The 13,396-nt window shown below is 51.0% G+C and overlaps 1 protein-coding gene across 5 annotated transcripts in view; it reads left to right on the plus strand.

Moving 5' to 3' along the window:
* TBC1D9B (TBC1 domain family member 9B) overlaps nucleotides 1-13,396 on the plus strand; it is a 42,027-nt gene that overhangs the window by 11,776 nt on the left and 16,855 nt on the right. For all 5 annotated transcript variants that reach the window (XM_038551737.1, XM_038551738.1, XM_038551741.1 and 2 more), the window contains exons 4-7: nucleotides 628-856; nucleotides 1,799-2,057; nucleotides 3,176-3,383; nucleotides 6,102-6,314. In XM_038551737.1, coding sequence (XP_038407665.1) covers nucleotides 628-856; nucleotides 1,799-2,057; nucleotides 3,176-3,383; nucleotides 6,102-6,314 — 909 coding nt within the window. The remainder of the gene's footprint in view (nucleotides 1-627; nucleotides 857-1,798; nucleotides 2,058-3,175; nucleotides 3,384-6,101; nucleotides 6,315-13,396) is intronic.

The raw sequence follows: 13,396 nt of genomic DNA on the forward strand, positions 1-13,396 counted from the left end.
AGCCGTTTGGGTAAAGAAAAAGGGAAAGAGAAAACCATGTGTTTCCTTAAAGGTCCATCAGTGTCTCCTTGCCTGGGGGAAACCAGCAGTGGCTACAGTGTGCAAGAGGGAGATTCTTACTGAATACACTTTCTACTCTATGATTTTTGTTTACCACGTTTATTATATTTTCCAGAAATTTTGCATGGAAGTAAATGTTTATTTTGAAAGTCACTACTTCCAGCCAGCCATGCTTGAAGTATTGTTCGTTCAGGGAGTTGAGGGAACCTGCCTGGCATCTGTCCAGCCGTGTGCCTCAGCTTCCCAGCTGGTCCTCCCGTGCTTCTGGCCCTAGGGCCAGCACCCAGGAGTCCTGGATTGAACACCGGGGCCCTCCAGGCCTGCCAGGAATCAGGGATCCCTGGGTGGCGCAGTGGTTTAGCGCCTGCCTTTAGCCCAGGGCGCGATCCTGGAGACCCGGGATCGAATCCCACGTCAGGCTCCCGGTGCATGGAGCCTGCTTCTCCCTCTGCCTGTGTCTCTGCCTCTCTCTCTCTCTCTCTCTGTGACTATCATAAATAAATAAAAATTAAAAAAAAAAATTAAAAAAAAAAAAAAAAAAGGAATCAGTCCCCTATCCTCCTACAGGGCATCATCGCAGAAGAGAACAAAAACCTGCAGCCCCAGGGAGATGAGGACCCGGGGAAATTCAAGGAGGCCGAGTTGAAGATGAGGAAGCAATTCGGGATGCCTGACGGGGAGAAGCTGGTCAACTACTATTCCTGCAGCTATTGGAAGGGCCGCGTGCCCCGGCAGGGCTGGCTCTACCTGACCGTCAACCACCTGTGCTTCTACTCTTTCCTGCTGGGGAAGGAAGGTGAGTGGCCCCCAGGGCCCCCGGCTGGTCTTGTCATCCTGTACCCACCCCTCAGGACACTCACCACCTCTCCATACCAACAGAGTTCTTGAGTGGCTTCTTTCCTTGTGGCCCCAAGATATTCTGTCCCCACACACCCATTGGAAGGTCTCCCCGAAACCCAGGGCACCTCAGCAGTTGGAGGCAAGGTGGCCCAGACTTGAGCCAGGCTCATACCTGGCTCTCAGGGGGCCCTGGCCCACCTGTATCCGCCAACATGATTCTTCACAGAGTGATAGCTCAGAGTGATAGCTTCTTTCCTTTAAATCAAATATTCTGGGGGACACATGCCATCTCTGAGTGGCTCTAGGCCATGTGGTGCCCTGGAGCTGCAGATCCCTCCCTGTGGGAAGCCCTGGCCTCTGGTCACAAGGCAGACGCCCCAGTGGCAGCCAGCACCCTCTGCTGCTGCACCACCCCCAGAAAGAGCTCCCAGGGCTTTGGCGCTTCTGAGCATAGCAAGCCCTTGTCCTGTTTAGCAGGCATCTGCCACGCCCTTCCCCCAGCCCTGCCTCCACCCTGGCACCTCCTCACCAGGCAGGAGCTGTGTGCTCTCTTCCCACATCCATGTAGTCCCACTTGGGGGCCCCTCGGGGCCAGGGTCTCGGCTAGCTCATCTCCCCACGTTTATTCTTGTCTCCCCTCAGCCATTTGTGGGGTTAATATTCACCCAAGATATTCTCAAGGCAGGGTGCTGGGTTGGCCTGGGGTGCAGTGGAGACCCCCACAGCCCAGGCCCTCCTCATGGGGCACATGTTCCAGCACAGCCAGGCTCAGGCATGAGGGACGTACAGTCAGTGACACCTGCAGGGAGCGGCTCTCCCAGTGGGTTTTGGGTGCATGTGCTGTACAGCCCTCTGGCGCATTTGACCCACTGCTGTGTATGTCCCTGCTGGCATCCAGTGAGCCTGGTGGTGCAGTGGGTGGATGTCACGAGGCTGGAGAAGAATGCCACGCTGCTCTTCCCTGAGAGCATCCGTGTGGACACCCGGGACCAGGAGCTCTTCTTCTCCATGTTCCTGAACATCGGCGAGACCTTCAAGCTCATGGAGCAGCTGGCCAACCTGGCCATGCGGCAGCTGCTGGACAGTGAGGGCTTCCTGGAGGACAAGGCGCTGCCCCGGCCTGCTCGGCCACACAGGAACATCTCAGCTCTGAAGCGGTGCGCAGCCCCCTGGGGTGGGAGGGACCTGCCTTCCTTGCCCTTCACGGGTTCTCCACAGGAAGAAAGCCCGAGAAAGGGCTGCTTGCAGATAGTTACAGGAGGGGAGCAAGAGATCTGCAGGGGTACCATCCAAAAATACCTCCTGCTGCCTGTAGAGAATCCTTTCTCAGAGCCCGGTGAGGCAGAGTGCTCCTGTGCTGGGGACTGGTGCTCAGTAATGGTGGCCAGCATTTGTTTGTGTTCCTCGGAGCAATTCCATGTTCCTTGATGGTAGCTTTGAAGGAAACCCGCAAGGCCGGCTGGGAGCTCAGAGGTTCCTGGATTCATACCTGTATCCTGAGACCTCATCCCCACCAGGCTGTTCCCTAGATTGCACCCAGAGACCGTGGCCTGGGCACAGATGCTAGGGTGCGCCTTCAGGACCAGAGCACCGTTCAAGGGTTTCATGCTCCAGTGAGTGACAGGGTCCTTTTGGAACCTTCCAGAAAGGAAACGGGCCAAAGTCAAGACTTGACACTGTCCGTCAGGGTGTGCCCGCCAGGCCCTGCTCAGGCTGACCGCAGCAGCCCCATGGGGCTGGGGTTAGAGATCTTTACACAGAAAGAGCCAGTAAGGGGACAAGGAGCAGGGTGTCAGGGGGCCGCCTCACATAGTCATCAGGCAAGTGTGCCTTTGTATTCATCAACAGCAGCACCGTGTATTTTAGTTCAGGAGGCCCTCATCTGGTGTCTAGCCAGGGCTGGGTCTTTCCTGGAGGAAGCAGCAGTCTCCGGGCAGAGGCGTGCAAGGCAGGTGTGGGAGATGTCTTGGCACTGGGGCACCATCTGCCCTCAGCACCAAGTTAGCAATGCGTCAAACCCTGTCAAGCCTCTGGGTGTCCTCAGGGCTCAAGGGCATGCTGTTTGGTGACCGCTCCTCTGCAGGTCATACAGATCTCTCTCAGGATACCTGGCCATCTGTTTTATTGAACACTCAGATCCCTGGGCATGCCTTACTTATGGGAGGACCCCCAAAGAGTCCAATTCCACATGGAAACCAAGGCTCTGTGGCCCCTTGCAGGCATGCTGGCCCTAACTCTTGTCCCCGTTCCTCCCACCCATACCTTGGTTTCCCAGAGACCTGGATGCCCGAGCGAAGAATGAGTGCTACCGGGCCACATTCCGCCTGCCCAGGGACGAGCGCCTGGACGGCCACACAGGCTGTACCCTGTGGACCCCGTTCAACAAGCTGCACATCCCTGGCCAGATGTTCATCTCCAGCAACTATATCTGCTTCGCCAGCAAAGAGGAGGACGCCTGCCACCTCATCATACCCCTGCGGGAGGTGAGTCCTGAGGCCCCACACCAGCTCTGCCTGACTCATGTGTGGGGGCACATGGTGGGAGTCGCCAGCCCCAGCAGCCCCACAGCATTTGATGGTGGGCACATGGAGGGCACAGTGTGAGTCAGCAGCTTCTCTGACCACCTGCCTTGTGCCAGGCCCCTCCAAGCATGGGGCTAGCTGGATGCTTCCTCAGGGGTCACCTCACCTGGTGGGAGGACAGGGTGGGGTTGGACATGCCAGGACAGCTTACACTGGGATATGAGGTCATGTCATGAAATTTGTCTGCCTCTCCAGTCAGATCCCAGAGGCCTCCTGTGGGGGAGTGTCCCTGAGTCCTGGCTTCCTGGCCCTTCGGGTGGACTTTAGCAAAGTTCTGTGCTTCAACTTGGCTTGGAGGACTTTGACCCCTGACCAGCCCCACTATGTCACTCTCGGAGGCCACTTCACTGTTCCTCTCCTGACCCTTGCCTTGGCTGTGATTCAGGCTCCAGCAGGGCCTCTGGAAGTCCACTCTCACCTGTCAGGGATGGGGACAGCCCTTACCTGTCACAGGTGGGGGGGGGGGTTAGCCCTCACCCATCACAGGTGGGGGTCAGCTCTCACCTGTCAAAGGTATTTTTTTCTCAGGTTTCTTAGGCTTCCACAGTGAGCCTGATGGAAGCAAGGCCATTTGTCCTATCCTGCAGTGAAGGGTGTGGACAGCGTGAGAGATGGAAAGCACTAACCAACACCCCTCCCCACCCCCGCCACTGCCCCCACCACCAGGGTCAGAGCAGGCCCCCGGGCCTACTTTTCCTAGTGGCATAGCAGGGCAGACTGGCTGTTTGACTCTGTGAAGAAAAGTGAGGTTCTTAAGTTAGAACCTAAATCACAGTATCTTGATTTATATTAACAACCTAGAGTAGCGAGACCTCCCTGCATTCACAAAGCCATCCAATTGTAGCTACAGCTGTGAGGGGGGTTCTGTGTGCTGCCTCGTTTCCCCAAGGGAAGTCAGAGGCAAAGGACTCGAAAGAGCCACAGCTCCAGAAGCTCCAGGCTGAGAGCTCAGGTAACCCCTGTTCATGCTGGATTCTGAGTTTGTCCTGGGTCCGAGGCCTGGGGGGAGGGTGCAGAGGTCTCCGTAGGCCTCAGCTCTTTCTCCTGATGATCCTGACGTTTCTGATGGCAGACAGCTCTGGCTGAGGTGGGGAGCAGGACTGTCTCGGGCTCCAGGCATAGGACTGACTCGGCAGCTGGTCAGGACAGAGGTGCTGACCTGGCACCAACTATCCTTAGTGTGCCTGCCAGGGGCCTTCATAGGGCATCCCCCACAGAGCAAGCTGCGTGCCCACCTCCAGCGGGCTCTTGACTTTACTTCCCCGAATGCGCTCTTCGTATTGCCACCTCGGGAAGCAGCATTCCTTCTGTCTGTCTGCTCTGCTGAAAAGAGGGGGTGGCCTTGATCCTGACCTGGCCTTGTTCCCACGTTCCAACTGTAGCACGGCTCTTTCTCTCCACGGCGCTACCACACTGCAAAAAGTGCCGCCTACACCTAAGCCCTATAGGCCCCTCCCCCCACGGCAGCCAGTGGACCTCAGAATGCCCATCAGTGTAGTCAGTGCCCCACCCGGACTCCTCCAGCATTGGGGATGAGAAGAAGCTCCAACTGCCTGCTGTGACCTATGGGACCTTCAGGGAACTGCTCTCCCCTTCTTAGATCTTAACTCATGTACATGTAGGTGTGTACATACAAGTGTGCACACACACACACATGCTCATGTGCATCTGCACACATACACATATACACTAATCCACATATACATATACACACACCACACACTCACACGTCTGTGCACACACCACACACACGCTCACATGCATCTGCAAACACATGTACACTCATCCACATACACATACTACACACATGCTCGCGTGCATCTACACACATAGAGACATGCATACACATACCAGCCATGCGTGAGCTTGCATACACACACACACACACACACACACACACCATAACACATATATACTTGCCCCAGCTTCTCTACCCTTTCCTCGTGTGTCAGGCCAATCCCATTCCCTCCTCAGGGTGCTTGCTGGGAACCCTGCCCTGACCCCTGCCTCAGCTGCTGGCCTGACCATACCAGGTCTCAGCTCCAGTAGCTGGCCTCCCTGGAAGTGCCATCAGAATAAACAGCCTGGTGGCCTCCTAGCTCCCCCTGTGGTCACTGCTGACTGTCCCTCCTGCTCAGGGCCGCAGGCTCTGTAAGAGGTGTCCCTTGAGAGCCCATTCTGCACCAACCACACCGATGCCACCGTCCACACACCTCGGGTCAGAGCCGGACCCAGGAGGCACCTTGTTGGCAAGTGTTGTGGGAGCCAGTGCTTAGGATAGCGTGCGGCAGGGCTGCTCACCATGCTTTAGATGGTAGAGTAACTGATCGTCTCAAGGCAGCCAAATGCAGCAGCTGGAGGAGTACTGGCATTCTTCATCCTCATGGTGGTCGTGCTCACTGCCCCATCAGCAGGGCGAAACGAGGCTCACACGGGCACATACCATGCTCAGAGCTCCACAGCAACACATAGTAGGTCAACACAGGAGCACAGCAGGGCCTAGCACCTTCCCCCCGGCCAGAGGAGAGCCATGTGAGCTCACTGGGCCCTCCCAGGCACAGAACCAGTCAGATTTCCATCACCAGATGCTGACGCCCAGTGCTTCATTTACCTTCCCAGGTGACCATTGTTGAGAAAGCTGACAGCTCCAGTGTCCTGCCCAGCCCTCTGTCCATCAGCACCAAGAGCAAAATGACTTTCCTGTTCGCCAACCTGAAGGACCGTGATTTCTTAGTGCAGAGGATCTCTGACTTCCTCCAGAAAATGCCATCCAAGCAGCCAGGTGGCCACGGAGGGGGAAGGAAAGCCAGCACTGCGGACCCGGCCCCAGAGGTGAGAGAGCAGTGGGGTGGTGGCAGCAGTCAGGGCCAGGAGAAAAGCCCAGGCGGCTCTCAGCCTTGATGCAGGAGCCTGACCTCAGGGTGCCTGCTATGGGCCTCAGGTGGGAGGTCCCCCCAGGGTGCAGGACGAGAGCCTCACGTAGCCTGACTTGGGTGTCCCAGCCACACATGTGCTACCTGAGCTAACAGGCCCTTCTGCACCCCACCACACCTCCCCAGTATAACCCACCTGCCTCTAGCCCCATTCCATATAAGAAACTTTCTCTGGCTGGACCAGACAGCCTCATCTGGTCTGTCCAGCTTGGGTTTACTTATTGGTATTTCTCTGGTCGATCTTTAATCTTCCAGGGATTTTTACAGGGAAAAACTTCCTCTTTTTTTTAAGTTTTGTTTTTGGGGTTTTGTGTGTGTGTGTGTGTGTGTGTGTGTGTGTGTGTGTGTAGGAGGGGAAGATTTCCTTTTTAGAGACTTAACTTCAGTATCATCATTACACCAACAAAATTGACAGTAATTCCTTAATATCCAATACAGTTGACCTTTGAACAATGCAAGGGTTAGGGCGCTGACACTGCACATAGTCAAAAATCCTTGTAGAACTTTTGACTCCTCCAAAACTTAACTACTAATAGCCTCCTGTGGGCTGGAAGCCTTATTGATAAGCATAAACAGTTGATTAATGTATATATGTTACATGTACCATATACCACATTCTTACAATAACATAAGAGAAAATGTCATTAAGAAGATCATGAGAAAAGGGAAATATATTTACTGTATTTATCCTAAAGAGTCATGTGTAGTGAGCCTGCACACTCAGAACCTGTTGCTCAATGGTCAACTGTACTTGGATTCACATCTCCCCAAATGCAGACATACGTTTTACCATTTGCATGTTGACACTGAAGTACACATTGATATCTCCTAAATTCCTTTTTATCTGTAAATGTCTGCTCCATCTCTCTTCTTGTAGTATTTTGCTGAAGGAACTGGGTCATTTGTGCTGTAGAGTATCTCACAGGCTGGTAGCCTTATAGCATCCCTCTGGAGGCTTTTACTCTGTTCCTCTGTCCCCTGTCTCCTGTAAGCTGGTCGGTGAAGAGGGAGACCCAGGTCAGAGTCAGGTTCAGTTGTTTGTATGTTTAGGGGGCAGGTCTACCTGGAGGCAGGATTGAGGAGCTAGGTTAACACCAGGAGCCATAGTCAACACCCAGTCATCTTGTCATGTGTTGTTACTGGTCCCTGTGTTGATCCGGTAATTCATCAGGGATTGCAAGGCGGTGGCACTCTACTGCTGTCATTCCTTCTGTTTGTGAGACAGGATACATCCCTAGAAAGAAACCCCCACTCCATCATCTTTGTGAGCTGGGATACATCCCTAGAAAGAAACCCCCCTGGGCAGCCCGGAGGACTCAGCGGTTTAGCACCACCTTCAGCCCAGGGCCTGATCCTGGAGACCCGGGATCGAGTCCCACGTCAGGCTCCCTGCATGGAGCCTGCTTCTCCCTCTGCCTGTGTCTCTGCCTCTCTCTCTCTCTCTGTGTCTCTCATGAATAAATAAATTAAATCTTAAAAACAAAACAAAACAAAAAAAAAAAACGTCCATCATCTACTTAGCTACCTGAGGAACAGTTCACATAGGAAAGGCAGAGGAAATCTTTTATCCTTGCTTCTATTCACCAGTTGTTAAAACAATGAGCTGGATTTCTCCAGATGTGATCGAGTCATTTGTTATGTTTATTTCGTAGTATAATTATGAATTCACAGATTTTGGCAGCTTGATATGTTTCAGTCCATGGCAGTCATTACCTTCATCCATCCTGTCTAGAGGGAGCCTATTGAGGTAGGCACTTGAGTCCTTTTGACACAACCCTGGCCATATTTGTTCACTTCCTGGTATGACAAGAATCTGAGTTTGTGAAAACACTCCATGATTAGAAGAGTCCATATAAAAATCCAGTATCTGGCGTCTCTGGAAAAAGCAGCAGCCCTGGCATTATAGGGCCCACATTCCCATTGGGTGACCTTGGAGCCTGGTGGTGGCACATGCCCTCCAGCTCCCCAGAGCCCTGCCTGGTCTGGCCCACAGAGGCCTTTCTATTTTCCACCCCCACAATTGATGCTCAGTAAGTTATTAGTAGGTAAGGAATGGATGGGAAGGAACCAGACAGGATCTATTCATTGGAGACATTTTAAAAGGTTTCTTAGAGGAAGTTGGGCTTGATCTGGATTTCAGGAGAGAGTGAGGTTGGGTTGCATGAAAAGGGATATAAGCAAGAATTTTGAGCTGCCCTTATGAGGCCCAACACCACAAATGACAGGGCCTGCCAGGCCAGAGTAAGCACAGACCCCGGGCCCCTTCTAAATGTTCACTGTTCACCCAACATGGTTTTTGAGTTTTGTTTTGTTTTTTAAAAGATTTTTTAAATTAATTAACTTATTTATTTAGAAGGAGCCAAAGTGTGAGCAGGGTGTGGAGCAGAGAGAGAGGGACAAACAAACTCCCCACTGAGCAAGGAGCCCAAGGCAGGGCTTGATCCCACAATCCTGAGATCATGACCTGAGCCAAAACCAGGAATCAGATGCTTAACCGACTGAGCCACCCATGCACCCCCCCCCCACAACATATTTTTATTGCCTTTCCATTAGATGCCAGATGTTATCCCAGGCCCTGGGAATAGAGCAGTGAACAGATTAGACAGAATTTATATTCTAGTGAGAGAGCCAGACAATAAGCAAACATCTGAGATATGGCAGGTGATGATAAGATCAATGGATAAAAGTAAATCAGGATAAGGGAACCAGGGGGATAGGAGAGGCTCTGATCCTGTGGCATTTAAGCAGAAGCTTGAAAGAAGTAAGGAGACTTCTTGGCTTGACTTCATGGCCATGAAGTATCTGGGCAAAGGGTGTTGGAAGTACAAGGAATAGCAGGTGCAAAGGTCCAGAGGTAGGATCAGGCTTCACAGAGGCTACAAAGGCAAGTGAAGACCAAGGTAGAAGATGAGGTTAGAGAGGAAGCCTGGAAGCCTTGTAAGCACTTTAGCTTTGACTCTGAGTGAGATGAGAAGCCATTCGAGAGTTCTGAACAGAGGATCTGCACATGTTTTAATAGAATTACTCTGGCCGCTCAGTACAGAAGCCAGACGAAGCTACCGAGCACTTGAAAATGTGGCTATGCCAAACTGAAATGTGCCATAAACTCTGCACCAGAGGTTGAAGATTTACTATGAAAAAAGAGAATGTAAAAGATCTCAATAACTTTGAAATAATCATACATTGGCTATATTAGATTAAATAAAATGTGTGGTTAAGACTAATCTCACCAATTTTTCTCACTTTTTTTTTTAAAGATTTCATTTATTTATTCATGAGAGACACACAGAGAGAGAGGCAGAGACACAGGCAGAGGGAGAAGCAGGCTTCTTGCAAGGAGCCTGATGTGGGACTTGATCCCAGGACCCCGGGATCATGCCCTGAGCCAAAGGCAGACGCTCAACCACTGAGCCACCAGGAGTCGCTCTCTCACGCTTTTTTTTTTTTCTTTTTTTTCTCTTCTCGCTCACGTTTTTAACGTGGCTGCTAGAACATGTTAAATTCCAAATGCGCCTCTCATTCTGTTTCTCTTAGTGCTGGACTAGAGAGCTGCAAGAGTAGAGGCAGACAGGAGTTAGAAGGCTGGAAAAATAATCAGGACATGGAACAATAGAGCCTTGGTTGAGGATAGGAGCAGTGGAACTCGTGAGAAGTGCATTTTTTTAAAAATTGTGGTGAAAGGCACATAACCTAAAATTCACCATCTTAGCCTTTTTGAAGTGTACTGCTCAGTGGCACGAAGTCCATGCACATGTTTTGCAACCATCACCACCCATCCCCAGAACTCTTCCCATCTTACAGAACTGAAATATCAACTCCCCATTCCCCTCCTCACTGCCCCTGAGAACCACCACTCCTCTTTCTGTTTCTATGAATCTGACTGCTCTAGGGGCCTCATAGAAGAAGAATTATAGGGTATTTGTCATTTTGTGATTTTATTAGTATAATGTCCTCAAGGTTCGTCCTCTTGGTAGCATGTGTCAGGATTTCCTTCCTTTTTAAGGCTGAATAATATCCCATTGTATGTGTATACCATATTTGTTTATCAGTTCACCTTTTTTTTTTTTTTTAAGAGAGAGTGCTAGTGGGGAAGTGAGGGCAGAAGGAGAGAGAGAGAAAGGGAGATGGAGCCCAGCGCAGGACTCAGTCTCACAACCCTGAGATCATGACCTGAGCCAAGGAATTGGCCAGAAACCACCACAGAGGGCAGCCCCGGTGGCACAGCGGTTTAGCGCCGCCTGCAGCCCAGGGCGTGATCCTGGAGACCCGGGATCGAGTCCCACGTCAGGCTCTTTGTATGATGCCTGCTTCTCCCTCTGCCTGTGTCTCTGCCTCTCTCTCTCTCTCTCTCTCTCTGTGTCTATCATGAATAAATAAATAAAATCTTTAAAGAAAAAAGAAAAGAAAAGAAACCACCACAGAATACCTCCCACACCCCCGAGTGAGACTGCCCACTGAACAAAGGCCTCAGCAAGTGATGTTGAGGTACAACCAGTGACTTGGGGAGATTTCTCAGGCTCCACTTATGTTGTGTTGAGCCAACACAACATAACCACAGGAATCCACAAATAGGTGAAGGAAGATCAGATGCTCTAGGGCGGCCCACTCCCCTAAGGATCTGAAACACCCACTACAACCCCAAAAGGAAAGAGCCCTCCCTCCCTGAGGAAAATAAGACCTAGGACTGAACAGGGCAGGAACCCCGACGGGGCCTGAGGTGGGTGTGGTAAACAAGACAGAAGCTTCAGACACTAGAGGAGACAAATCAGTAAGTCCTGAGGGGAGGGAACTATACAGAGAGATACAGCAGAAGACAGAACCCACAAATGTTCAGTGCAGAAAGTTCCCCTGACCCACATCTCCCCAACACGTACATCATCCTCCTAAAGTACAGAAGGATTCACATCGTTCAAACATGAGCAACACAAGATTATGATCACACCCTATACAAAGGTATCACTGGGGGAAAAACGCAAACCAAGTGACCTTCCACACATCAGAACAGTATCCCCCAAAGCAGATGAGACCTGTACCCTAATATTTCAAAATGATCTAAAAAGATTAGAGAAATTATAGGAACTACTAAAGAATTATATAAATAAAATTTTTTAGAAAACTCAAACTGGCGCCTGGGTGGCTCAGTCAGTTGAGCATCTGCCTTCAGCTCAGGTCATGATCTCAAGGTCCTGGGATCGAGCCCCACATTGGGCTCCCTGCTCAGTGGAGAGCCTGCCTTTCCTTCTTCTGCCTCTTACCCTGGTTTGTGCTCTCTCTCACTCACTCTTTCTCTCAAATTAATAAATAAATAATCTTAAAAACAAAACTCAGAAACAAAGTGACCAGGCAACAGAAAAGAGAGTTGATAGGACTCAGTAAAGGTTTAGAAAAAACAATACACAAAAGTTTCAGATTCTCTGAGGTAGTCTGTTAAGCATCTGCCTTCGGCTCAGGTCATGATCTCAGGGTTCTGGAATCAAGTCCCACATCAGGCTCCTTGCATGGAGCCTGCTTCTCCCTCTGCCTAAGTCTCTGCCTCTGTGTCATAAATAGATAGATAGATAGATAGATAGATAGATAGATAGATAGATAGATAGATAGATCTTTTTAAAAAGCCACACAAAACAAAAAGAGAAGACATAAAAAGCAGAATAAGCTCACCAATTGCCTCCTTAACGGAGAGTGAAAGTGTATCCCTGTATGTTGGCAGGAAAAACAGGCAGAGGGAGAGAAGGCTTACTCCCTGATTTCAGTATTGCCCAGGGGAGGGAATCCACAGGGTACTAGATATTAGGTTCGAGACCATTATCTAGAACATAGGACTAGATATTAGAACACTTCCCGACAAACTGAGGAAAAAACTTGAGGAGAAAAGGATACATTGAGAATTGTATAAAGGTCAACCGAGAAGAACAGGGCTCACTTTTCAGTTGAAGTTGAGCACATATTCTCTAAAGCACACGGGTCCAACGTGGATGTGTAGCTCAGGGAGCAAGACGTGTGAGCGCTGCCCAGTGGCAGCAAGAAGTAGGCTTATAGGGATGGCGTGGCTTGATCCTGATCCAGTCAGCGGAGTAGGCAGTGGCCCAAGGAAGGTCCTGGAGGTGGAAGGGTGGGATTGGGGGCCAGAATGGAGGGACTGGACCTGTCCTGCGAGGCCACAAATACAGGGAACCTGGCCAATTGTTGTGGCTGTGATGGGCCTCAGCTTGTTCCCCTGGCTCGCTCAAACAGGAAGCCAAAGGTCCTCTTCAGCAGGAAGTGAGGTGGGCAGGTGGTTTGGGAGGTTTGACATGAAAGAATGGGAGGTTCCTGCAAGAACCGAAGGAACTGGCCCTGGGAAGTGCAGGACCCCCAGGCAAGGTGGCCCATGAGCTCACTGTCTCAGATGCATGTCACCCAGGCCACATCCTAGAGTCCATATCCATCTCCGGCACTGACAGTTTGATTCTCTGAGGTGCTCTCTGGCCTCACAAGCCATTTGTGCTCACAAGTCCATTTGTGTCCTGGTCCCTTTTGGGGATCCTCAGGCAGGAAGCAGAATCTGTATATCGGTCTGGGCTGGGGTTGTACCCGTGGATTGAGCAGTTTGTCATGAAAATTTATCATAGTGGACCCAAAATCCACTTCTGAAACATCCCCCAGGGGCAGAGGGATGATGGATGGTGGATGGGACCTAGCAGAGCTCTCTTCCTTTTTTTCTTTCTTTTTCCCCATTTTATTAAAAACCGCATCTCTGAGGTTAGATTGACATAAGCAGTATGCCATATATATTCAAAGAATACAGTTTGGAGGGTGTAACATGTATTCCCTGTGAAACTATCACCACAGCCAAGAAAAGCGTTCTCTTACCAGGAACGCAGAGAAGGTGAGGTCCTGCAGGAAGCCATCCAGTGCCCCTGCCCCTTGGAGGATGGGACCAGGGCCTAGGGCAGGGAGGGCACAGGATCAGAGATGACAGGACCCAGACTGGAGCAACAGGCA

Source organism: Canis lupus, chromosome 11 (genome assembly GCF_011100685.1).
Source record: "Canis lupus familiaris isolate Mischka breed German Shepherd chromosome 11, alternate assembly UU_Cfam_GSD_1.0, whole genome shotgun sequence".
Lineage (NCBI taxonomy): Eukaryota > Metazoa > Chordata > Mammalia > Carnivora > Canidae > Canis > Canis lupus.